We start from the raw sequence: 26,981 nt of genomic DNA on the forward strand, positions 1-26,981 counted from the left end.
ACTGCTTTTTTGCACTCTTATCATCTTTCATGAAAAAACTTCCAAGTTATTTTCCAGAAGCTAGTGGCATAAACTGTATGCGTTCAGCATTGTTTTCTGATTGGGGAAATTCAAACCATTGTCCATTGCCCATTGTTGGTCATGTAATCTGTGGCAGAGGCAGGACTTGGAGCTAGATTACACCATGCTTACTCTTACCACTGTAGAATGAAAAACATTTCCTTGAAACACTTTCTTAAAAGAACAAGGCTTTCTGAAATAGTGGTTTTCATAGGAGCTGCATCTTAGCTAATCGAGATGACAGAATTGTTGGTACTAAGAGTGATTAGAAGTCACCCAGCCATTGGAGCAAGGGCAAAACAATATCTGTTTGCATGCTCCTCTGTGTTTTCTGATTTCTGGCATATGTCTTGCATAAATTGGTCTTAAGGTTTTGCAGGTTTTCAGATCTATTGTGTCCTTAACATTAACATAATAGTAAAACCTGTAGCCATCTGTGTAGTGCATTTTTAATCTAATTTGCAACAGTACTTAAAACCCGTTTAATGTTCTGTCAATCAACGTACAGTAGTTTTATCAGATGAAAGCGATGCGAAAGGTGATGGTGAAGACACTCAAAAGCGTTACTACTTTCGACAGAGAAAAACTGTTCAGCGCTATCAAGCTCCAATGGCAAGTACGTTACATGCAGAGTTCCTCTTCAGGCTAACTTCTTGCATGAGTTTTTTTAGAATGAAAATATATATACACACACTCCTATTTACAATTCTTACCTTCATTCTGCAAGTAAATTTTATTAAGTACATGTATCCTGTGCACATGATCTTTCTTTGCCATTTGTCATACTTACTGTTGATTTTTGGTAAAAAAAATTACCTACATATCCTTCGAAGAACAGTAATTAAACATACTTGATAACCTTCCCCTTGTGTTCTTCAGTTCTCCTTAAAAAGCAGGTGTGTGTTTTTTCACTTCTACTGTGCACTGATTTAAAAAAATAAAATCCCCTTCCCAAATCACTTGAAACTTCTGAAATTAGAGATGGGTGAAACACATCATGTTTTCTGCCTCCTTCACTATCCTGCTTTCTCTTAAACTTGTCTCTAACATTGTTCTAAATTCTTTGCTTTCAACAGAACCAAAAGAGCGTAAGATGTATTTTTCGGGCCAGTCACAAGGGTCTTCCAGAAGAAATAAGAGGTTGGTGTATACTTCTTCTATAGAATAATGATAGTTCTTCTTTATCAATAGTGCCATCAGTCACATTATTGAATGAAGCTTTCAAGGGTTTCTGCGTTGGTGGTAATTACAGGTTAATAGTAGGATTATTGATGTGGTCTGAGGGTGTAAAGAGAATGTTGGGGGGGAGGCTATACTTTTTATTAGCCATTAGATTTTTTAAAAAGGGATTTTTACTGCCTTTTTACTGGTGCTACCTTATCACTGATAAGGTGATTATGGAGGTTGTGGCTGAGATTGTGGAACTGAGATTCTTTTATTGTGGAATTGAAGCCAGAATATCTGTCTGAAAATCATAGACTATTTAATCTTGAGGGATACAAATTATTTTCTTAAAATTGAAGATAATTGAGTTAGAGGGAGAACCTGTATGGAAGTTTTAATTTTTTGTTGATCACCCAAATACTGATTCCTCTCTGGAATCAGTTAATTTTTCTGTAAGAAACTATTCTTAAACAGGAAAAATGCTAAATGAGATTATAAATTGCAATAGTAATGACAAAGGGATTTTGGATCCTGTAACCAGTTAGAGCATGGAGAATGGGGTCTCTTGCTAGATAGGAAGCACTTTGTTTTGCATCCTTGAAAGCAGACAGTTATGGAAGGAAGGGGTTTTGAAGCCAAATTTTTAAATAAATTAAAAAGGATTATGTTTCCCAGAGTGGATACATAATGCTAAGTGAAATTCTGTTTGTGCGTGTGAGGGAAAGATTGGATAAAATGAGCAATCTGTTTATGAAATTTTGCAAACTGGTTAAACATTTTACCTTCCAAAGAAAAACTAAATTTTGCTGTCACAAGGAAAGTCATGTAATGTAACTTGAAATCAGATTCATTCATAAGAGTGAAATGATCTGGAAACTTAATAGATCTTGAAGTAAATTCTGAGATAGAATTCACTTAGATTTCGATATGACTTAGTGCGTACTTCAGTTTTGTTACTTGCTTGTTTCAATGTATGCAGACGAAGACAGGCAGTCCACGACAGTGATTCCTCATCCTCATCATCGTCATCGTCATCTGAAGATGAAGAGCAGTTTGACAGGCATAGGAAGAACAACCGTAACAGAGATTTAAGAAGGTTAATGAATTTGGAGAATCTGGGAGGAGTTTGCATCTGCCTAACTGTGAAATGTTATCCTCTTCCTCTTGTACACTTTCTAAACTGTCACAGTATCTAGTCACATCTGTTGGTAGTGACAACTGTAACTGGACTCTCTAAAACTGGATTTTTAGAATTGATTTTTAATAAGCAATCTGATCTCTAGGTGGGAATGGGGGGAAGAACACTTTTATATCATGTTTTAATTACTGTGCTTTACAGAGGTTTATTCAGAAAGAAAACCACTGTAACAAAAAATGTTATAAATAGAGGAAATGACAGGTTTTGTTACATAACAAACGCTCTAGAAGAACTATTTTAATGACAGTCTAACAGATAAGTTTTCAGCCTGATGTCTTTCAGACGTGTGTGTCTTCTGGCATGTATATCCCAAAGTCCTCAGCAAGTACCAGCAGTGGTGGGCAGCCTTCATCATGTTAATCCACACTGAAATAAGTATCCTCTTGGGCTGTAACTTTCTGAATGTAAAATCTTTAAAAGATGTTAGTGTATTTTAGGGGGTTCTTCCATCACACAAGTCAAGGTCAGTTCATGGTCTCCACGTACAGCATAGCTGTTTCTTGCATTCGTACTGGCGTGGATATTCGTAAGTGCTAAGAGTTGTTAAAATAATTAATGCTTTAATGTCTGGAGTGACCATTTTCCTTTATTTACTTATGGATATTAAATGTAAACCCATTTGAAGGAACATTTAACTATTTAGGAAGTTTATGGTAATTCGTGAGGTTTTTGTACATTCACTGCCCATCATTATAAAAGCAAAAATCTGCTAGCTGCATCCTAAGTTAGAAAGCGCCTTTCTCTTTCTCCTTAATTCAAAACAGGTGTCTTCCACTAAACTTTGGGAAAGATATGTTGAAGAGAATTCACAAGGATCGAATGAAAATTGGAACAGGTCTGTCTGATGGTGATCCAACGCAAACAGATTGTCTGGTAAGTATTTTTAGTTCATTGTCTCAGTGAGTTGTTTACAGGGCTTATAAAAGCTTTCAATAACGTGCTGTCTACAACTACCTTGGTTAACGGTTTTTCTCAAGCAATTTGAAACTGCCCAGAATGTTACCTTTGTGCTGACATGTGATTTCTGATGGAATCTTATTGAGGGTGCAGCTTTCTTTAACATGCAAAAATGTGTTCTACTGAATTTATTTTTAGGTACGATTTGATGGTGTGGGTGGTCTTTCTGACCACATTGCAGCTTTAAAAGAGATGGTCATTTTTCCACTGCTTTACCCAGAAGTCTTCCAGGGATTGAAAATTCAACCGCCAAGGTAACAAACATCGATTAAAACTATAATTCACTTGTTTTCCGTAGAACATTTGACTGAGGTATCAATATATTTACATGCTTCAAAATTTTCAGTGATGTTGATGGGGATTTTGGCAGTAGCAAAAAGTAATTTCTTGAAAATGGATAGAATCCGGAATACATGTGGGCTCAAAGATTTAGTTTTTGGTGAGAATACACTTTAAAGGTGTCTTGCCTTTAAAAGGTGGGGTTATGTTGTTTTTGAGTTCTATGTACAAGTCAACTTAATTAGTTTACAAGCAAGGAGGAGTTACTGGTATTCATGTGTGTTGCTTGAAAGTCTACTTGTCTCTCCTGCTGACTCTTTGGTTGTTTGGTTGTTTTTTTTTCAAGTGCTCAAGTAGCAATTTTACAACTGATAAGACTTTCAACTAGAACCTTGCAGTGTGTGTTTGTGCTCGGGCTAAAATAAGAATGTGTCCACTTCTTATACAGCTAAATTAGTTCTGCATTATGAGATGAAATTATTAGAGATTTAGTTGTTAGCTTTATATGCTCTTGGTCAGCAAAACTCGATCATGGATATTGAAATATGACTTTAAATTCTTCGCTTTCAGGAACTTAAAACTAGTGCAAATCATCAAAATAAAATCTCTCAGTGTTTTGCTTCTTTCTTCATTGGAATTCTCTTTGAAAGAGCAGTGTATTCGTTTTTTTAGATGAAGAGTATGTATATCTGGAAATGCAGAATATCCTCCCAGCTTTAGAGTTCCTCCTCATTTATCATCAGCAATGGATGGTCTGGGAGTCCAAATCCAGTAACTTAAAGCTTTTTGAAGGAGAATGAAATGCTTTACTACCTTGATTCTTGTGAAAACAAGAACAAATATGCAGTGCATCACTAAAAAATGAACTGGTGATTCATGTTAGAGACCAGTCTCATCCTTCACTGAAGTTTGTTCTTGTTTGGCTCCACTGTGCTGTAAACACCCCTGTTGGTTTGTCACCAGTTTTGGAAGTGTCCTTGTGGAACACTATGATCTTTTCTCAAGGTTTTGTACATCTGTGTTATACTCTTTATTCATTTTGTTTGATGCCTTGTTGAATTGTGCGGGAACACAAAACTTCCATCCAATTTGTCTTTTCTCACACTTCAGCTGTTACCACTGTTGTATAGATGAAGTCTTTCATTTAGGAGAGAAGATTGTGCGTTTTAGGGATGGGGGTTGTAATGGGTTTTTTCTTACTTAAATTTTTTTTTTTTTTTTTTTTTAATTGCAGAGGCTGCCTATTCTATGGTCCACCAGGGACTGGGAAGACACTGGTGGCTCGTGCACTCGCTAATGAATGTAGCCAAGGTGACAGGAGAATAGCCTTTTTCATGAAAAAAGGTGCTGACTGCCTGAGTAAATGGGTGGGTGAATCTGAACGAGAGCTTCGTATGTTATTTGATCAGGTAAGGTTGAAATGTGCTATGTGTTCTGAGTTGTAACTGTAATTTTCTGTGGTGAGTATTTTTAAGAACAGTTCACTCTTTTTTGCGTTTTGTCAGTTCCTTTCACTGAAATGGGATTGCCAGTGTTTCCTTTTTCATTGGGTTTTTTTAGGGGCTTGAAATCTTGAGGTGCACTGTGAAAGATTAATAAACAAGAAAACCTCGCAAAGCAAACGCCCACCCTCTGCCACAAAATAAAACAAAAACCTACCACCAAACTTTCCCCCCCCCAAAAAAAAACAAAAAACAAAAAACAAAAAAAAAAACCAAAAAAAACACAACACAAAAAAAAAAAAAAAACCACAAAAAAACCCAAAAAAAACAACAACCACAAAAAGGGTTTCAAGAGGCAAGAAATATGAATCATAGAACAGAATCATTCAGGTTGGAAAAGACCCTTGGGATCATCAAGTCCAACCATCAGCCCTACTCTACAAAGTTCTCCCCTACACCATATCCCCCAACATCTCATCTAAACGACCCTTAAACACATCCAGGGATGGTGACTCCACCACCTCCCTGGGCAGCCTATTCCACTGTCTGACCACTCTTTCTGTGAAAAATTTTTTCCTAATGTCCAGTCTAAACCTCCCCTGTTGCAGTTTAAAGCCGTTCCCCCTTGTTGTGTCACTGATCACCTGTGAGAGGAGACCAGCACCAACCTCTCTGCAGTGTCCTTTCAGGCAGCTGCAGAGAGTGATGAGGTCTCCCCTCAGCCTTCTCTTCCTCAAACTGAACAGTCCCAGCTCCCTCAATCTCTCCTCCTAGGATTTATTCTCCAGGCCCTTCACCACCTTCGTTGCCCTCCTCTGCACTCACTCCAGTAACTCAATATCTCTCTCGTATTGAGGTGCCCAAAACTGGACACAACACTCCAGGTGTGGCCTCACCAGTGCAGAGTACAGGGGGACTTTCACCTCCTTATGATATGGTGACTTTAGATCAGAGGGAGAAAGATACAGGCTAAAAGCACGGTCATATAAATTAATAATGGAAGCTTGCTTCCAGAACCTATAACTGAATTGCTCCGTTCTCAGTGGTTGCCAAAGAGCTGTAAAAAACACTGGTATGATTTGTCTCCTGTCACCCAGTCTCAGGGGGCTGACATAGGCTGCTGTCTTCTGTTACTCATGGCACTTACTCCATTCGCTCAATTAGTAGAGATCCCTGATGCTAGTCTGAGGAGTCTAGTTCTAGTGACCTTCCAACCATAACATTTTTCATGCATTTTCTCTTTAAAATAGTGCTGGTTTACTTCTGTCAACGTTCCTGTGTTTTCATTCCAGGCCTACCAGATGCGACCCTCAATTATTTTCTTTGATGAGATAGATGGTCTTGCTCCTGTGAGGTCCAGTAAGCAAGACCAAGTTTACAGGTAGTACATTTTTTGTACCTACATAGAAACTGCTTGATCTTTGTGAAAAGAAGATCACAACCTGTTTAACTTTGTGACACATTCATTTATCCTGAAAATTAGTAATACAGTGCTACTAAATTTCCGCTGATTTTTAAACAATAGTTGGAAACAATTCACTAAGCTTGAGATCAGCACAAGGCTTGTGTTACCTTATCTATTTTTTGTATGTCTTCAAATGAGTCACTAATCTGTTAAAAATCAATTAAAAGCTAATCCTTTTGGGGTGATCATTGGAGAAGGTCATGTAGAACATAACAGAATTTACTAAATCAGTGAATTAAAATTATATTTTCCTGTTAGCTCTCTTGTTTCAACACTTCTGTCACTCATGGATGGCTTAAACAGCAGAGGAGAGGTTGTGGTAATCGGAGCCACCAACAGACTGGATGCCGTAGATCCTGCTTTACGAAGACCAGGACGCTTTGATCGAGAGCTCCTCTTCAGCTTGCCAAATAAAGAGGTAAGAATTTAAACTCAGTCTTAATGCTAATGTAGCAGAGTCCATCTTTATAACAAAACCATGTAACAATGCAGTATCACGGAGCAGTTAAAATCAAAACCAGTATTGTACAACTTGGACAAAAGAGGGATATCTGGAGAGACTGTCTTGTACTGTGGAGGGCAGATCTGATACCGAATATTTATGATTAAGATGACTTCACCAAAGTTCTGTAATTAGTTCTGGTTTCACTGTGACCAGCCAAGAAAATGGGATGCTTCTATCAAATGTTTAAGAAAGATTGAATGTATGAATTAGCTACAAATTACTGCTATCTCATCTTGGAAATGAAAGAAATGGTGTGCACACAAGAATTTCATTTTTGATAACAAAAATTTTAATCAGGGTGCAGGAGTGAATGAAAATTTCCTGTTCCCAAAGCAGTTCATGCTTGCTTACTTATTTAATTCACTTGGGCACTTTCACCCTGAAGTGTTCTTGCTCTTGGTTTGTGAAGGGATAGCAGCTCTTCCTGTGTTTGATTGTTCCCAGGCTGGGTATCCTGGGAGACACCTCTGAACATTTGGGGATTTTGCATTCTTCCTGGTACTTATTAACAGGGATTTGGACAACGGGGTGAAGGACGCTGCACAGGTGGAGGCCTTGGGAAGCTTCTAGCTCAATGGTGATAGCTAAGCAATTAAAATATTATAGCAACCAAATAATAATAATATCATTCTAATTATATTATAATTATTTAATTGCAATATTATAGCAACCAAAACATATTGAAGGGGTGAAGACAGCGTGCAAAACTGGAACGCTGGTTTTGTGTTTTCCCTCTGGCTGTCACTGACACTTCTTTTTCTTTTATTAGTGCTTTTTGGAAAAAGGATAAAACACTGACTGGATTGAAGGCTGGTGAAAGTGCACTAAACAGCGTATTTAAAACAAACATTTGTTTCCAGTTTTTATCTGCTTTCAGCAACAGGAGAGGGGGCACCATGAAACAGATCAAATATGTTACTCCCTACTGTGGAAATCTAGAAATCTGCCCTAATTAATCTGTGTACCAGGAAATACTTAAATGAAAGTCTTGCTAATTAGAGATGAGGATAGGCAACATTTGACACTTTCTGGATCAGTGACAGTAGTTTGAGTCATAATTATTATTCTTTGTTACAATTGTAGCAATTTGAAATGTTGTGCTAGGACTGTTTTCCTTGAATGAATCTGCAGAAAAGCAAATCTGATGAACTAATGAGACTGTCACCGTGAAGTTTTGCTGAATTTGAGAGAATTTTCTTTGGTCAAAAATCTCTGTTTGCAAATAATTTATTTATTTTTTTGCTACAGGTTCTTCCTTAGGATCATTAGGTCTTATACTTGTGGAAACTTACTTTTTATGGAAGCTATAAATGCATTTGATTTCACTGCAGACCCCCCAGGAAGAGTTTAATGTAACAAGTTGAGAATGATTAAATATTGTGCTTGAAAAATCAGAGAGCGTATTAACTGAACTTTAAAATTCTTAAAAGTTTAGTAGAGAAGAGAATTATTTGTAGTATTGTGAGGTTTTTTGGGGTTTTGTTCTGTGGTTTTGAGGGGTTTTTTAAGAAAAAACTTGGGACAAACTAAAAGGCAACCATTCTGTTTCCAGTCTAGAAAAGAGATTATAAAGATTCACACACAAGGCTGGAACCCTAAGCCGTCAGACAGGTTTCTTGAAGACCTAGCTGAAAAATGTGTTGGTAAGTTTGAAAACTAAGTGAGTTACTGTATGTGACTGAGTCCCAAGGAATCTGGGCTTGTGTCAGGCACTACCCCAGCTCTTGTGCCTTGCCTACAGAGTGAGGCGGTGAGGCAACTGGCACATCTTGGGAGCAAATAAATAGGAAGTCAGATGCTTCTTTTCTTTTGATTTTATTTTGTCTGTCAGAACATTGAATGGGGTTTGGGCATCTTCCTTGGGAGCAAAGTTTTGACTGTGAGGCTGCTTCATAAGTGCAGGATATCAAGCTGCAAGCCACATAACAAAATTTCTCCACGGTGCAGTCACTCTAAATTCTCTCTTAACCAGTTAATGTTGGGCTGTATACAAAGTCTTTCGGGGTTGCACTTTAGAAACCTTGGCCTTTACTTCTATGTTGCTTGAGACTGACCTAACATGTGATTCTTGTTTTGTTTATTAGGATACTGTGGTGCTGATATTAAATCGTTATGTGCTGAAACTGCCCTCTGTGCTTTGCGCCGCTGCTATCCTCAGATATACAGAAGTGATGAGAAACTGCAGTTAGATATCAATTCTATCAAAATAACAGCAAAGGATTTTGTCGTGGCTATGCAGAAGATTGTTCCATCTTCACAGAGGGCTGTGACTTCACCTGGGCAACCGCTACCCCCTATTTCAAAACCACTGCTTGAAAACACGCTAGCAGAAATTTTACAAGCCTTACAGAAAGTATTTCCGCATGCAGAGATTGCACTAAAGAAGAACCAACAGCAAGGTACAGCAAGAACATCCACTTCAAAATTCTGCCAGGGCAAAAGTTCTGGTTTGTGCAATCAACATAGGCAAACCTCTCAGCTGTAACCATAGCAGAATGTGATAATATGCATGTGCACAGTGCTGCATGGGAGCTGTGAATGACTTGTCGTTTGGAATAGAGTACTGTGTGTTCTCTGCTAGAGCACCCTGTTTCTGACAGTAGCTAACATGGTATTTGTAATTTCTAGAGATGGATCTAAAGTTTAATGTATGGGGCACCTCTTTCAAAATAAATGTTTAAATGGGGAGACAAGGGTATTTTACATGAATGCTTCTAATTCCTGTCTGAAGAATGTCAGGACCACAAGACAAGGGGTTTAAGCTAAATACTGGTTTAGATGTCATGACTTTTAACCATAGTCTCTGAATTGAAATGTTTGTGGATCACACTTGTACACTTGCATGTGAGATCAGAATGTTTTAGGAGTGGATACTTCGGGGCTTGGCTTGCATATCATATGTCACCTCATGCTCCTGACTGTATCAGCCCTGATCAGGTTTAGTCTGTCAGTTGGTGTGAGCAAGTAAATGTATCAACTCACTCCACTCCCGATTAATGGAAATTTGTGAATAGTTAGTTGTTATGCTCATTCCTGGAGAATATTCCACCAGTATTGCTCCCAGTAGATCTGGAAGATGTATTTGCATTGGGAAAACAGAGGCAAAACCCCACCAGCCAAATCAAAGCAGAGAGGCTCGGGGATTGGTAATTGCATTCTCTCTCTGCTGCCCGCTTTACCTTATCTCCTCCTTCAGTGATCTGCAAGGAGCCTTATTTAGTAGGTTATTATATTCTGACTTACTAGTCCGAGACAAATGGAAGTCTGTGGCCATCACATTCACTTAATTGCTCCACATCCAGTGGGGGAACCTCCTCCAGAAAGAAGTAGCCTTGTTGGGTTTTTCACATGTCTAGGAACTACAGAAGTTGTTCCTAATCATCTTTATTCTAAGGAAAAAAAGCCTCCAAGTTTTCACCAACAGAGGGATAATAGCTTATGCAAATCACAGGATGTAGGACAGCTTTGTAGAGACTTGTGCAGTCTCCTTAGATCTGTGGTAGAATGAACTCCAGAAAATAGCTTTCAGCATGTGCCCTCAAATACAGGTGGTTTCCAACACTGATTTAGAAGCTTGATTAATGGATTAATGTGATATTGAGAGATGGACTATTCAGGAAAGTTAACAAACTTATCTTTCAGACAGTTTAAATAATATTGTAAGAGATGATGTGATTGACAGCGGTGAGGAATTGCCATCAATCTTTGAAGACAAGCCAACTCATAATATGCCTGGTAGACAAAAGGAAAGCCTCCTCACTTTCAGCCGGTAAATGTTTATCCCCTTTATGTTTACATTTTGAAGATGGCTGGGTCTGTATAGAGTTTTGATGTGAAGGGTGGTAGATGAAGGAGTAAAGGGGGGGGGGGGGGGGGGTGATCAGTCTTTGCAAGAAGTAAGGGTGAAGATCCAGCTGGGTACTAACGTTCTAAGGAGTACACTGTCATAACCCATTAAACTGAACGGCCCAGCCCTCTTTTCCCAAGTCAGTGGTCTACAGACTATTAGAACATGATTTAACCCATGGTATTCCTTGAAAGACTCAAGACCAGAGAAATGTGCTGTCTGTCCTTCTAGCTAAAAAACTCCTGTGGATTTGTGTAGCCATCTTTTGACCTTCTACCTTCCAGGAGTGTTAAACCAGTAGCAAATTATGTAGCAGAAACAAAATTGAGAAATGGCTCATTAAAACACTGAGAAAAAACGTAAATGATGTCTGCATTTTGTAACTTTCACCTACTAAATTGATGTTAATTTTTTGACATTTTACTGTGGAAGTCGTATAAGCCAACAGTTGAAAAAATAGATTCCTGTCATCACTGTAGGGTCAGTTATTTTTCTCTCTTTCTGTCACTGTGCTGTCCAGAAAATCTTTGGACTTGCTGAGCTTGGTTAGGTCTCTAGGATCTTTGACTTCACCCAGTAAAGGTACAACAGTATTGGGGTGGAAAAAGCAAATGCTTTTCACAAATGTGTTTTGTGGGAGTAAAGCAACATGACTGGGAAATTAATGCACAATTCAAAGTGAAACAATTAGAGTGGCTGAATAAAACAAATGTAAATCTACATCTTCAGCATACCGCTGCAATTTAACCGATCCAACTGTACTTGAGATAACAGCTAATGTGTTTCAGTGCCCGTGTTAATTTTTTTTCTAAAAATATGGTTCTGCCACTTCCTTCCCACAATCTCCAGTAACTATGGCCAAATTTCAGCTAAACTTGACAGATGTAGAGATCTCACAGCTACTTAAACTCAAGACCTATTGAGAATTGGTGCGTATGGGTGGTGAAGAGATCCGGACTGGTGTGTGCTGAGAGTTGTTTTCCCCCATTTCAGGTTACTGATGAGTTGTCATGTGTGTATTGAGCTGGACAGTCCCCCTGTGGAATTTAAGAGCTGGTACTTAACTGAGACCAACGAAGAGCAGACATGCTGGGGATTGGCAGGTTTTCTTAGGGGAAGTAGGGTACCAGTTTGTAATAAAATGGGCTGTCATGGTCTTCCTGATCACAGGCCAGCTTCTTATTTGCTTGAAAATGGAGAGTATTTACCAAAAGAAAAAAGTGCATAGGAAAAAAAACTTTAACATCTGTGTGCCTATTTGTCACTTCATTTTTAAACTTACTTTCTCCTTAATGTTCTAGAAATGCTTATTATCAGCCGACATCTTGCAGGCCACGGTTCTTAATAACTGGAGATTCAGGATATGGGCAAGCTTCTCATTTGGCACCTGCAGTAATACATGCCCTGGAAAAGTTTCCAGTTTATGCACTAGACCTAGCTGTTTTGTTTAGTAGCATCACATCTCCAGAAGAAACATGTGCACAGGTATCTGTTTCCTCTTTAATCTCCTAAGATACATGAACTGTACGTAAATGAGTAAAGTAAGCAAAATTCATTGTTAATGGAGTTGGCCTGGCTTGAATGTGCTGTTATGTTTACTTTTGTCTGAAAATCCGCTTTTCTTCTAGATCAGATGACACTGACTAAGGGTGTTGTACATGCCCATATTTTCCATTTCAAATTAAACAGCAAGGATGTTGTTAGCAGCTGGGGAAGATGGGAGGTGCTGCTAATAAACCTCTCCTTATGGCAAGGAATCCTGCCAGACTTGGTGGGATCCAGAAAGTTGTTTTCATTGCTGCTTAAGACTCTGTGCTCCCAGGAGATGACTCTGCATCAGCCTGACTGTTTGTCTTGCACTTTCTGTAGCCACCTTTTATATGGGTAAAGCAATTGAGGTTTTAAGGAAAAGAAGTGTTTCTTTTTTATACATATACAGCTGCCCTGCTGCAGTATATGCAGTAAAAGCATTAAAATTCATGGAACACTTGCATTGGTACTATGGTGTGGGTTCTTAACTAGGAAAATTAAATGTAAGCAGGTTTAGCACTGCTTTTTACTTCTAGGCAGGAAATCCATTTCATTGTTTGACATCACTGTATTAAAATATTCTGACCTTTAATAGCAGCTTTTCAGAGCTGTACAAGTAAGGACAGACACATTACATGGCCAGATACTCTTTAGTCACATAAGAGGAGCAATTCCTTTCTTGTTATATGATGGTTGCATCTGAAGTCCTATAACCAGCATGTCTAGTCACTGCCCGGATATACCACATGCACTTCTCATCTTGTGACAGGAACTCCCAGAATACTGATAATCTCAAAGGGTGCACGAGAAATTTGCTATGTGAAAGGACTGTTACCACTCTCCTCATGCAGTAGGTGCATGTCTTCCTTTGTGGCTGAGGTACTCCCTGTAGGCAATGGCTTGTGATCTTTCAAATGCATTGTGATCTGGTCTGATGGATCCTTCGGTAATGAGAGGCTGTGCGTGACTGAGCTAGTCAGGCAGGCTAAAGACAGGTCACAAATCTTACAAAATGTACTTGAAATTATGAATTGTAACCAGGCCTCTTCTACAGTCTCAGCCCTCATCTTCTCACATAGGTCTTTGTTTGTTCAGACACTGCTCCAGGCTGACTTGGATATGTGCCCACTCTGAACTGAAAATGGTGTTGCTGCAGTCATGTAGCGATTTACCCAGACTAATACACCTTGCTGAAGGGTTAGTCTTGTTCTCCTGCTAGTCTTGGGCACACCACCACACCAGCTGAGTTGTGAAACTCTTTAGGAGTTATCTTATGCCTAGGTAGTTTTGAAATCGGTCAGAAATTCAGATCTGGTTCTATCTGCGTAGCAATGTCTATATTTCAGTCAAAGTGAAACTTTTACCTTCTTGTTAAGAAGTTGTTCTTTTGCTGGTTTGTTTTGATGTTTTGGCTTCCTGTACTCCTCTTTTGTAAGATAGTTTGACTGATACGTACTTGTTAGCCTATTCTACATGGTTTAGTTTTCTCATCCAAGCTTTTCTTTTACCAGCTGATGCGGGACGCTCAGAGAACAGCACCAAGTATCATTTACATCTCACATATCCATTGGTGGTGGGAGGCTGTTGGACCTACATTGAAAGCTACTTTTATAACACTACTGCGGAACATTCCAGCATTTGCTCCAGTTTTGCTGCTTGCAACATCTGATGTGTGTCATGCAGATCTCCCGAAGGAGGTATTTCTGTTGATTTGTCTTTTTTTTTTTTTCTATTCACTTTCTTGTTAATTGATCAGTCCTTTAAGAACTGGAGTACTGTGCCCTATTAAGCAAATTTACACTGTTAGTACTCAGGCACCCTAACCAGGTCTCTTAAAATTTGCTTAGATAAAACAATGCTGAAGGCATTTGTGTAAAGTGTTTTCTGAGTAAAGAGATTGACTTTGACCCAACTTTTCTGCCTTCTCGCACATTCATGCTTATTAGACAGATGTATAAATTTACTTCAGATCATAATTCCAGTGACTTCTAGATAGTTAGGTATGTTCTTAGTCAAGAATACACAGTGTTTGCCATGTAAATGGGAAAAAGATATTTTTACTGAAAACACTTTTACTGAAAATGAAAGATGTTTTTACTGAAAAAATAGACTGGTCACATCATTAATGACAGAATGTCGTTTCAAATTTAAATACCTCCATAAAAATTTCAATCTCCATGTAAGTGAAAGCTTTACAAATTAGAAAGCTATGTTCCAACTTCCCTTTAAGTAACTTGGTAGTCGATTTTCACCTGTATTCCTTAACACAATTCAGTAGGAATACATGCTTAGCTTTCTAGACATCTGAGAGTGTGCATTAAAGAAAGGTGTTCCAAATGTGAATATGCTGCTCTGATTATTTTGTCTCAGTTACTGGGGTGGGGGAGGTGTGTTTGCTTAGCTAGATGGGTTTATCATCAAAGGCTTTGAAACGGTTTAACTTTCACGAAAGTTTTTAAGCTGTTAATAAATTCCTTCTAAAATAAGTATTGAAATTCCTTCCATACCTTTTGGTAGTAGAGATTGAAAAATGGGAGTAAAACCTGGAAGTATGCAACTTCAGACACCTCATTGAAATTAATTTTCAAAAAAACCAAACCAAAACACCTTACCAAAAAGCCCGCACTCATCTGCTGAACCCTGCCCATTCCTTCTGTAGTTGCCATAAAGATTCAAACTAAAGGACAGCAAGGCAAGTAAATGCAAAATCATCAGTCTTGGAGGTGGTGAATGTCACCGCTTTATCGGTGTGTCATATGGTCCCTTTGCTGGGCTTGAGCTCTAGGGGAGTTCCTTAGAGAAGATACGTAATTTGCCGTGCTAACCTATGAAAATCTAGCCTTTTAAGGCCAAGAAGATAACTTTTTCACAATTTGTCTTACCTAGATGATTATTTGGTCTAATTTAGAAAGGTACTCATCTTTTTGGAAGAGAATATAAACTTGCGTGGCCTTCTATCTGTAATAGCTTTTCTCCTCATCCTTTAGATAAAAGACTTGTTTACTAATGATTATGAAGTTTTCCAACTCCGCTTGCCTAATAAGGACAAAAGAAGAAAGTTTTTTGAGGACTTAATTATAAATCAAGCTGCTAAACCTCCTGCATCAAAAGACAATGCAGGTGAGGATATACTACATATAAACCTTTGCTAGCTGTAAGTTAATAGGTACACAGTATTTGCTGTGGTGGTAACTTTCTATCAGTAATTTTCCATATGCTTGTGTTTGAGTACCATAAATTGAGTAGAAGTTTGATTGATTTAAGCTTGTCAGCCACTGGAAGAACTGCCTGTAGCACTGCCGCCTAAGCCTCAAGAGCTGACAGAGGAAGAAATAAGACAGCCAGAGGAGCAGAAGGAGGAGGATATGTTGCATCAACTTAGGGTTTTCTTACGGAATGTGACTCACAGACTTGCCACTGATGGACGTTTCAGAGCATTTACAAAGCCTGTTAACCCAGAGGAGGTAAATGACTGTTGTCCTTTAATACCAATTTATCCGTGTGTATTCTTCATTTCTCTCTGTGTATTTCTCAACGTTTGTGTTCTCTCTATAGGAAGGTTTATCTTTGTTTTTAGGACCATACTGTTCTGGTCTTTCAAGAAGCAGGAAGTGAATTTTGCTTTTGCTGACTCCTTGAGGCTCTCGAGTGTCTGTTACTTGGCTATTCACTGAAAGCCCTGGGTTCCTTCTAAAATGCCCTTAGAACTTTAGAATATTTTAGTCAAAAGGGACCTATGGCAATCATCTAGTCCAACTGCCAGTTAGACCAAACATCAACACAGTTTGCTCATTAAAAGGCTTTGACGTGTAGGCGTGTTACAGCACTGAAAAGCAGAGAGATCTCTTTCTTTATTCAAAACAGTATCTATAGGACTGTTTCAGTAAATTCTAAAGCTCTTTCACTGACTGTTGGTAGTTTCTTTGAGAACAGGAGTAGAAGCAGTAGTTTTAAAATAAATGTTAAGATTCTATTCTCCATTTCATCAGGGGCTCCTCAGTATGAGATCAACCATAAGGGCTGTATGGTTTCTTCTTCCTCCCCTACACTTCTTAGTCTCTCATTGAATTTATTGAATAAGCCTAAGCCAGGGGCATATACTTCCATGTCAGCTGTAGTTTTAATAGAGCTTTGTGTTTCAGCAAAGTCCTGCTCCCCTAAGCATCCACTGACTTGTTTTTCCCTTTACTTCTAGTTTCCGAGATGTGAATAATCTAAGCAAACACAGATGTCCTCACCTAAACTAGTCATTAGGCTTCTTTTATGGTCTGAGAAAAGAAATCAGCACCTCTGGGTCCAGTTAACTCATTCTAAAGTAGATGTCTAGGACAGATGCTTCAAAGGTGTAATTCCTGCAGCCTTTTTCTTGCCTCCAACAACAAAGAGGATCTTAGGTGGCTTCACTGAGAAAAGTTTCTTCGCTGTGATTTTCTGAAGCAAAGTGAAATGAATCCCACTCTGGGTGTCGGTTTTCTTCCCTGCCACATACAGGCTTCTGACCTCCCTGCTGCTTTCTTTCCCTCTTCTGGTCTGTTTCTTCAAAGCCAGTTCAAGTAGCCCTTCTATTTTCAAGAAACTAACTTGTTAATTTCTGTGTTTTCGGATGTGTCATAAATATTTGGGGTTTTTACAAAGTACTTTATTTGACTTTACCAAAATTAATTATTTTAATAGACAATGTGTTAAATCTCTGAGCATGTTTATTTCATTTGTAGGCATCTGATTATGCCAGAGTTATTAAGCAGCCCATGGACCTGTCGACTATTCTTTCTAAGATTGACTTGCACCAGTACCTGACTGCAGAAGATTTTCTAAAAGACATTGATCTAATCTGCAGCAATGCTTTAAAGTATAACACAGATGAAGATCGTGGAGGTGAGGATGTGTTTTTATCCTGGATTTGGAAAAATTTAAAATTTATAAATTGATAGATGTCATCTGTGGGATTAGATCCTTTTAAACACCCACAGAGAGCGTTTCTTGCCAGGTTACCAGTGTTGTAGCGTTGAACTACTTGGGTGTGAAATGGCAATAGAAGTGTTGATCAGTAACTAGTGCTTTTGCTTTAATAATTAACTCTTATGGGGTTTATATATATATATATATATATGGAAAATATCCACTGAGATAACCTTTCAGAACCTACCTATGAGAAGAACAAGATCTTTCTAAGTAATCAAAATAAAGGATTTCATTGGCTGGTAGAAAATACTCAGTTCTGACTGTAAAATTTCAGGTTGCCTCATTAGGCGCAGAGCTTGTACTTTGAGAGATACTGCATACGCCATAGTGAGGGCAGAACTGGACAAAGATTTTGAACAATGCTGTGAGGTGATTAAAGAATCTCGTAAGGAAAGAGGTATGTTTTTTGACGCTAAGGACTTTAATACTTGTCTTAGTATTTGTGACCAACAATGCGAGACACAATTCTTCGGTCTGTTCTTTTCTGCAAGGTTGTAGCTCTTCAAAATACACTCCATCTCACTGCTGTGCAATGCCAAATCAGAACTCTGTTCCTGGGTATAAGGAAACAGAACCAAAGTGTAATGAAAAAATGAAGATGCCAGCAGCACCTATAAATTCCAGTACACCCTGCTCTAAAGGCAAGTTGCATTTTATTCAGACTTTCTTGGAGACAGTGTTAAAGTCAACAGTACTTTCTCTGTTCTTGTCACGTAACAGGTTTCTGTGATGCCTGGTTCTTCATGCCAGACTCATCATATTTTTTAACTTGCTTTAAAATATGAGATAAATCCAGAGATCATTCATTCAGTATGGTTATGAAGGTCAAGTACAGTAGTTAGTTTACATTGTAAAATACTGGCCTTGATGGCCCAACTGACATGTAATGGCTCCTAAATTGCTACCTCTTGAAGTCAGAAATGTTGTACCTGGCAGTTGCTGAACAATCAACTAGTTCTTAGTTATATAATACAGCATTTTTCCCTTCCCTGCCCTGAAATGCTAAACTCTATGCTCTCTCTTCCTGTGATTTCCAATTGAAGGGGGAAAGGGGAAAAAAATAGGGGAGCAATCATGATAGATATGTAAAGGAAAGATCATGATTTCCTCACTCTTCCTGTGAAAAGGACATGAAAGAACAAAGGGACTTGGGTGTTTCCGTTAAAGCACGTGACATAGTGTGAAGTTTCCTGGTCTCACTGGCATGACTGAGAATTTTGCCATTGACTTCACCCATATGCTTTGAGCAGTACTCTCTGAATACAAAGAATGGTGGCTTTTTCTGGAAGGCAAGAATGTGAATTATGTTTTAAACAAGGTTAACTGAATCAGAAAGCGTATGAGGCATAAGTGTTTACAGACAATGTTTTCTCCAGCAAATATTCCCTTAGAATTGTCTCTTTAACTCTGCCCAACACACACTTAGTTTTTGAAGTTTACAGCTTTAAAACGGATTTGAAGAAGGGCTTGTCTCCAAACGCTTTTCTGTTTATCTAGATTAGTTCACGTAGTAAGACAGTAAGCAACTTCACCTAATAACCTTGCTTTGCAGTAATACTTCCTATCAAAAGTAAGAATTTTCTGCTCATAAAATATTGAAGCTGATGGTTTTGTGAATGGAAAATCTAATAGCAAATTGACCTCATTAATTTGCAACTCTTTCTCTAGACACATGTAGGGAGACAGACAGTGGTACTTGAGCTTCTTTGATCATTTTCCTTGTAAGTCAAGTAAGATGAGGATGCTGGATTTTGAAGGAAGAACTGTTTGGGTAATGTTTTGGCTTACTTTTTCTGGTATCTCTTTGTAGGTATATCAAAAAGAAAACGCAAAAAGAACAAAGGCTCTTTGGGTATCAGGGCAAAGAGGAGGAATTTTCAGTTCAATAAAGAGAATAAAGTTCCGGAAGAGCAAAATGAGGTAGAGAGCAGTGAAGAGTCTCCAGAAAAACATGTTTCTAATATGGATCACACTGAAGTTGAGCCCACACAGGATTACTCTGTGGAAGAAAATGAAAATGTACTTCAAGAACGACAGAAAAATGGGAATGAAAATAAATCTGGGGCAGAAGATGAGACATTTTTCTTTTTCACAATACCTGCTTTTGAAAAGAAGAGTGTCATGCTTCCTGAACCTTCAGACCTAAGAAAGAACAGTGAAGTGATAGATTGCCAAGTAGCAGAAAGTTTGGAAGAAGAAAATTCAAATGGTAAGTGAAAGGTCAAACAGGTCATGTAGCTCCTTTTTATTCCTACTTAGTAGGATTTGGTCATCTTTAATGCCATTCTGTTATTGCTGTTGTATCTCCCTAGAACCAGCACTCAATGTTTCTTGCATAATGATGCTGCTCCTTTAGTTATGCTAGCCAAACTCATGGGTTTTTGTAGCTGCTGTTTTTTTGATTCTGAAGTGTGTTTTTCAAATGGCACCAAGCTGTGCTTCAAGCAGTGTGGACCCAGAGTCACATGTGGAATAGAAGACACATGTCCTAAAGTTTGCAATGTAAGATGTGTTTCCTAGCCTAAATTACTTTGGAAGTTTTACCATGCAGTGCTGTAATGGCAATGTGACTATATTTTTTTTCCCCTGCCTTCTTCTGTAGTGCGCTTTTTTGTGTCCGAGTTTCTGATTTTTATGGAGCAGTGACTTTTGCCAGAAAGAAAGTGAAAGTCAAGCATTTCTCAGTGAAAAAATGGTAACAGTTTTGTCTCTGTCATTCCAGAGAGAACTGTGTTCCAGGTACAGGATACTTCACTGATACTGTATTCCAGATAAACAGAAATTCTGACTTAAGAAATTTGTGTCATTCCAGATTTCTGGGTATGCTCTGTAATTCATGAAAGATATTCTCCAGTCGAAGAGCAGCAGGTGATACATGTCAAGCCATCCATGGGAACTGCCACACAGCCAATTGTCAATTACCAGGAGTTCACAGTAAGTCTAATTTCTATTTTGTTAATACTGAAGTAGGACATTTTCTTGCTATGAGTACAGTTGCCAATTAAATGCCAATTAAACAATGCCAATTAAAACAATTTATGGGGAGGATATATAGCTTGTGAAATAATTGAACTGGTAATGGGCTATGACTGTTGTGTTTGCACACTTGGTGTAGACTGTTGTTCTTGCTTTTGGTGAACTAAATTTTAGGAAACTGGGTTCTCTCCTCATTTTTTAATTTAAGAGGACTTGTTGAATTTTAAAATAGCCCACTGACAACCTGCTGGTACTGTTGGTTAGTGATGTCTTAACAGTTTCTGTGATGGATTTGGGGGTTTTGGTTCGGTTTCTTGCAGGTTTTCATTTATTAGGAACCTGAAAAGGACCTCTATTTCTACAAGTGATGACTTTAAACCTGAAGTTAGCAGGCTGACGTAAAGCTCATCATGGCTAAAATACGAATACCTGCTTTTCTGAAATTCTTTCAAAATCCAGTGTTAGGATTTTGCATTCATAGTTACAGCGTGATAAGGATTTTCCAGTCCCTTGTAGGAGAGAAGTTGCTATCCTAGGCTACAGCTGGGGAAAGGCTTAAAGATGGGCCCAGCTGCAGGGAGTAAAAGAGGTTCCTTAACATGAATTGGAGAGGGTAGAAGAAGGACCTGATTGATCTTCAGGGAATATTGCAGTGAGGAAAATTAAGAAAATGGCTAGGTCGCAGTCCTGGAAGTTGGCCAACGCAGAGGAGGGCTGCTGTTTACCTGCCATGATGAGAAAGGGAGTATTACATGAATATTTCCCCTGTTTGGGAAATTGTGGCCCGACAGGAATCCCCTTTGGTGAAGGGGCTTGTCAGCACAGTTCTGTCATGTTTTTAAGCTGTGACTTAATTTGTAGAGGTGAAACTAACTTTTTAAAGCTGGCTTCCTAAAGAAGCAGATTTCAGGGAGGGGGTTTTGTTCATGTCTTCCTGTGTATGCAGAGGAGCCACATAGGTTTTTCATAGAGTCAGGGTGCTAATAATGTGCTCCAGGGTTATTGTCCACTTGACAGATGGTAAGTACGATAGAGCCTTTGTATATGTTTCAGCTGCAGGGAGTGACACAGTCATGAAATGCATCTGATGTGAGGCAGCCAGACTTTGATGATGGGCAGTTGTGAGGCAGTAATATTTTCATTTGGTATGGCTGCTCTCTTAAGCTAATCTTCACAGCCTCACACACCACGCAGATACTAAACAACTACAGCAGGGGAAGAAGGTGCTGCCACTCCCTTGTTCCTGTGGCTTTCCCAGAGATTATCACATTCACATCTTTACCAGAAACAACTATGTGAGAGATGGGTCATCTGCTACAGGCAGAGATACTCTACTAGTTTATCCACTCGTCAGTTTAAAGGCAGAGCTAATAGATCTGACTTTGCTTTCTGATGTGCTTCAGACACCTGAGCAATGTGTTCTGCCAGCAGCTGTAGGCATAGTACACGTTCAGGTAATGGTGAGCCCCTAAGGATGCTTCTGTTTCCAGCTGGCTCAGCTGTATCTAGAAGATCCATTCTGTGGTGCCCTGCATTGCAGAAACAGTTTCTCTCATGAAATGCAATGGTGGCTTTGCTGTGGCAGCTACCCTACAACAAAGTGGATTGTGTCATTCCCTGCTGTTCTGGAAGCAGTTGATTCACAGTTACGATTGTTGATGTGATTCATCAGTAATAAAGTATTGTCTGAAATTTAAGCCTTTTTTCTGAAGTGTGGAAAAAAAAAAAAACGAACTCATTTTCTCCAGTTAAATCTTGTGAGGTATTTTATCTGTTTTCTGAAGCGTCACTCATTTTATTTAACAATATAAGGAAGTAAGATGTCACTTGTGTTGTGCTGTTACTGTTTAGCTTCTAAAAACATAAAGAGCCTATACAAAGGTTCTTGCACTATTCTCAACTTGCTGTTTCTTTTTTTTTTTTTTTTTTTCAGCAACTGTTGCATTTTGTCACTGTGACAACTGAGAACTTCAGTATATTTCACCTGGAAAAACTCTATGCTGTTCTTAGTCACTGCATTTACCAACATCGGAAAGATTACGACAAAACCAAATTAGCGAAGGTACATTTTTCTTGTCTATTATAGCACCTTCCATCACTGTTATGCATGTGTGTGTTATGCACGTACATGCACTCTGGACATCACGCTTACTTAGCATGACTCTTTACTGCCTAGTTACCTGTGTTACAAGACTCTTTCATTTCTGTCTGGAAGACATTTATCCGTATTGCAAAACCATTGTTGTATTTGGCAGAATTGTTGGCAGTTTCAGCAGGAAGAGGCTTGAAGTCAAGGGGTACACCCACACAGCCCTCTCAAAAGCAGTTAACCTCAGTCTGTCAGTGGTGCTTCTCCAGAACCTTTTTAGGGGCGGGGAGCTATGAAAGGAGGGTGCTTTTCTCAAACTGTTGCTTCCTCTTTCTCCCCTTATAGGCAGAGGTGGTGATACTTCATATAGCAGTCATTCCATTCTTGAAAAGAAATTAAGTATGAGACATAACAAGAGTTTGAGACTCTCCTGTAGTCTCATCTTAACCTTTTTTTAACTAGTGTGACTCAAGCATCTTTAATTTGACATAAGGGGTGTTTTCTGCCTATGCTGGTTTAATGCTGAGTCAAATTCTCTGATCTCTTCCTGTAAGAAAGGATTTCTGAGTTGTCAGAACTCAGCAGAAACCTTCCAGAGGCACCCATGGTCCCAGTCTGGCATTTCCAGTACCAAATCCATTTAGATAGGTTGGATATTCAGTCTTCAGATTCAAGATCGTTGAATCCAGTTGTCTCTGAGATGTTTGTGCCTTAGAGAGATAAAATTCTTTATGCCTCTCAGTCTGCCTTAAAAAAGAGGAAGCCTCTTCTCTTTGGTCCTGGTCATCTCAATCTCTTCTTCCACATCTGGTAAAGAGTTAGAACAGACACTCCATTCTGATTGTGCAACAGTGAGGATTACTTGGATCCAGGGAGGCCATTCCTGAAAAATGTGCCCTTCTTTCATCCCATAGAATGACGAGTTTAGCATGAGAAGGGATTTATTTATGTTATCTTAGGGCTTGTGAGCTTTTGCGACTTAACTTTTAATGCTTAAATTAAAAGTGACTGGGTTTCTTTGTTTTCTACTTCTACCTTTAGCTTTAACATATATAACAATATCTTGTATTCAGAGTGACTGTGCAAATCAGTCAGGACCGTGCTCTGCTGTATGAAGAGATGGACTCTGAGGAATTACTTGTTAGAGTGCAGAAAATAACATTTCCAGCTTTTAGCTGTGGCTTTTCAGGAACTGCCTGCTCTTTCTAACTGTTGAAACCACGGTTGATAGAGATCCATAGAGTCTCTTTAGCCTCCTCTCTGTTTTGGATGCATAAGGGTGTGTTTGAAGCTACTAGTGGGTATAGAAAGACATTGTGGTGAAGATATAGCATGTGTATTTGCTAAGTATTACTAAGATTTTCATGTATGTACAGATTCTTTCTTTTTATGAAGACATAAACAGAGTTCTTAAGCATATATTCATGCTGACTGCTACTGTCTTTTTTTTCTTAATAGGAAATGAAGAAAGAAATTGCAGCCTTCAGTTATGCTCAGTGATAAACTTGATTTCAGCATACTTCATGATGTTTTCATTCCATGTTGTTATATGTGTGTAATTCAACAAAGGTTACTTCTACATATTTATACATATATTAAATAGATCTTAAAATATATTAAGAAAGTCTTTTAAGTGCTTTGATATTTTTGTCCTATACATAGAACTCTATATATGTGGCATACTGCTGTGATTGCCTTTGGAATGCTGCAGATCTGAATATCTCCCAGACAATTTCAGTAACTTTCTTTAAAAGAAAACAGTTGAAAAGTTGATATGCTTTTATTAGTGTTTTCCACATTGTGGGAATACATTTTTCTGAAATAATCTGTGGTGTTGTATAGTCCATTACTTATTACATAAAGGTCTAAACCACATCTCATTTTGGTATATGAAAAGTAAATCCTTTAGAAACCTCTTCACACATTTCAGAGCAGGGTTTTTTTAATTACCTGATAGCACCTTAAGTGGTTTTCATAGAGCAACAACCTGAAGAATGTGGGAGAAACACTCCTTCCACAAATGTAAGAACTTTTGCTGTGGCCTATTTTTGACAGTCAGAATAGCCTAACTTGAAACAAAGCAAGATTTACCACTCTAACTTTCTAAGGTAAAGTTTATTCTTGCTTGTAATGACAATCTGGATACTGGGGAGTAGCATTTTAATAGAAAATGCTAGTTACAGATGAGGTGATCTTGTATTTGAATTAATTTGTAACTATTTTTCTAGTTACCTGGAGAGAATTGTATCTCCTTATTACATAGAAGTGAATATATTGTTGGTGATAAATATATTTAGAATAAAAGCAAAGCAATAGCCCATTTTGAAGAATTGTGCCTCTTCAAACCAGCACACTTCTCAGTTAATTGGACAGAGTTATTTTTTTAAAAATTAATATTAAGATAGGCAAAGCTTAATTTTATGAGAATAAAATTTTGTATCAGTTGCAATAAAATAAGTGGCACTGTACATATTGCTCTTGTGTTATGTCATCTCACATACAGAATATCTGGTGATAGTGAATGCCTAACTGCAATCCCCCTGTGTGTGTTTGGTTTCTTATGTTTGAGTATTTTTCATTTCTTTCTAGTGTGTTTGTCCAAAACTACACAGAATTTTTTCATCTATCTGTATTGTTTGGATGGGTATTGATAAAAAATGAATCCCCTTGTTGGGTTTGTCTGCTCTACCTACTTTCATCGCAAAATAATTTTGATCATTCAAAACCTTAACCCTTAAAAACCAGTGTGAGTCTGAAGACTTCAAAATAAGGACTGTATGTGAGCAGCTGACCCCCATCTTGCTGTATTGGTTATACAGCAAAGGCAAGTCCAGGAGGAAGAAAAACGACATTGAAAATTTGCATTTCAGTGTAACGTATTCCATTGGAAATGTAATACAGGAATTAATGTCATTTTTCCTTACCTTGATCTCCACCTTGGCTGCTGTCACCGATTCTCGATGGGACTGTGGGGGTGGCTTGCCGACCATGTTCCCCAAGATTACGCTTTGAAAAACTGAACAGGAGTGACTGGAAATGAGGAACCAGGAACATTACTGGGATTGGAACTTTTGCTCTTCCAAGCTTTGATCAGAATCCTTCCTGTTGCCAGTCTCAACAGGATACTGTACCTATGCAGTTTTTAAAAAAAATAATTGTGTAAATCTTGATCTTCCATGCCCAATGGTTAACTCTTTAACAGTTCCCATAAGCCACCTCTCTTTCTTTCTCAGGGAAACAATCATATTTTAGTGTCCGAACTAAAAAGACAAAGAGTGATGGAAGAGTATGTATAAACACAATATTTTTGAGAAGCAGGCAGGGGGAGTTACCTAAATATTGGCTAAAATACCTAGGTATGTACTAAAGGAACAGGTGCCCTTTCTCCAAGTTCTGTAACAAAACGGAAAAAAAAAGTGTGTGTGTGTGTTTTTCCTCGGAGTCGTTACATCTGCGCTCCTCGCCCCTGGTTTGGGTCTGTGGAGCCTGCGGCAATGTTCTCCCTCAGCGGCAGCTCGGGGCGCCTGAGGGACGCTCGGGGCTGGCGGCGGCGGAGCAGCTCTCCCGGGGCTGGGGACGACGCGATCCTTAGCGCCCGCCTGGGTGCGTGGCGGGAGGGGGCCGGCGCGGAGCCGAAGTTTGCCGGCGGAGGAGCAGGCTGTGAGGGCGCCGCCGCCGCCCGGCAACTGCCGGCCCGTCGCCCCCGTTCTTCCCTGCCGCAGCCGCTGCGCGCCGGCACCTCGCCGGGCCGAAGGGCGAGGAGACGCCGGCGGCCCCCGGGCTGCGGCGCCGGGGCAGGCCCCCCGCGGCCGGCCGCTGCCTCGGCGGGGCCGGGCCGCCCTCCGGCGGGTGTCCGCCGCCTGACGGGCGGGGCGGCGGCGGAGCGGCTCCGCCCCCGCTCCCTGCCAGGGAGGCTGAGGCACCGGCCGCCGCTGCCCGGCCTCCCCGCGCACCCGCCCCGGGGCAGCGAGGCGCCGGGAGGATGCGAGTGGGCGCCGCGGGCGGCGGCGAGGCGAGGGCCCGGGCGGCCGGCGGCGTTGGGAGTTCCCGGCTCACCCGCCGCCCCCCCGCCCCAAAAGAAGTGCAGTAGTTTGTGAAACGCAAGATGGCGGCGCGGCCGTGAGCGGAGGCGGCAGGCGGGCAGGCAGGCGGGCGGCGCGGGCTGAGGGGGCGAGGCGGAGCGGCGCCGTCAGGTAGGGGCTCGCGTCTCCCGCCGCCGCCGGCGCGGGCAGAGAGGGGGCTCTTGTCGCTGGGAGGCGGGAGGGCGACCCCCGCCCCCCGCCCGGGGAGGCGTGCCCCCCGCCCGCCCCCGCGTCCCCGGGGAGCGGGCCAGGTGCTCTCCCGGCGGCGGCGGCGGGGCAGCGCCCGGCGCCCCGCGCCTCCCCGGGGCGACGGCGGGTCCTGCCCGGCGGGGGCGGGCGGCCGGGCCGGGCCGGGCCCGGCGGGGGCTGCCGCCCCGCTGCCGCCCGCGGGGTGGGCGCGGTGGGCCGGCTGCGCCCCGCCCGCC

The 26,981-nt window shown here is 40.2% G+C and overlaps 2 protein-coding genes across 7 annotated transcripts in view; both read left to right on the forward strand.

Moving 5' to 3' along the window:
* Positions 1-24,942, forward strand: part of ATAD2 (ATPase family AAA domain containing 2) — a 38,569-nt gene extending 13,627 nt beyond the window's left edge. Inside the window, exons 7-28 of the mRNA XM_074898472.1 lie at positions 569-676; positions 1,137-1,200; positions 2,204-2,320; positions 3,187-3,295; positions 3,518-3,633; positions 4,893-5,067; positions 6,393-6,481; positions 6,824-6,983; positions 8,623-8,713; positions 9,155-9,469; positions 10,713-10,839; positions 12,219-12,402; positions 13,959-14,144; positions 15,435-15,567; positions 15,712-15,911; positions 17,163-17,322; positions 17,684-17,806; positions 17,901-18,050; positions 19,220-19,618; positions 20,222-20,343; positions 22,319-22,447; positions 23,933-24,942. Of these exons, the coding sequence (XP_074754573.1) occupies positions 569-676; positions 1,137-1,200; positions 2,204-2,320; positions 3,187-3,295; positions 3,518-3,633; positions 4,893-5,067; positions 6,393-6,481; positions 6,824-6,983; positions 8,623-8,713; positions 9,155-9,469; positions 10,713-10,839; positions 12,219-12,402; positions 13,959-14,144; positions 15,435-15,567; positions 15,712-15,911; positions 17,163-17,322; positions 17,684-17,806; positions 17,901-18,050; positions 19,220-19,618; positions 20,222-20,343; positions 22,319-22,447; positions 23,933-23,974 (3,299 nt within the window). The 3' untranslated portion in view covers positions 23,975-24,942. The remainder of the gene's footprint in view (positions 1-568; positions 677-1,136; positions 1,201-2,203; positions 2,321-3,186; positions 3,296-3,517; positions 3,634-4,892; positions 5,068-6,392; positions 6,482-6,823; positions 6,984-8,622; positions 8,714-9,154; positions 9,470-10,712; positions 10,840-12,218; positions 12,403-13,958; positions 14,145-15,434; positions 15,568-15,711; positions 15,912-17,162; positions 17,323-17,683; positions 17,807-17,900; positions 18,051-19,219; positions 19,619-20,221; positions 20,344-22,318; positions 22,448-23,932) is intronic.
* A 1,442-nt stretch (positions 24,943-26,384) lies between these two features.
* The window catches only part of ZHX1 (zinc fingers and homeoboxes 1), a 28,140-nt gene continuing 27,543 nt past the window's right edge, over positions 26,385-26,981 (forward strand). For all 6 annotated transcript variants that reach the window (XM_074898474.1, XM_074898481.1, XM_074898480.1 and 3 more), the window contains exon 1: positions 26,385-26,667. The gene's annotated coding sequence lies outside the window, so the exon portion shown is untranslated. The remainder of the gene's footprint in view (positions 26,668-26,981) is intronic.

The sequence above is a fragment of the Athene noctua genome, chromosome 2 (assembly GCF_965140245.1).
Source record: "Athene noctua chromosome 2, bAthNoc1.hap1.1, whole genome shotgun sequence".
In the NCBI taxonomy this organism is placed as follows: Eukaryota; Metazoa; Chordata; class Aves; order Strigiformes; family Strigidae; genus Athene; species Athene noctua.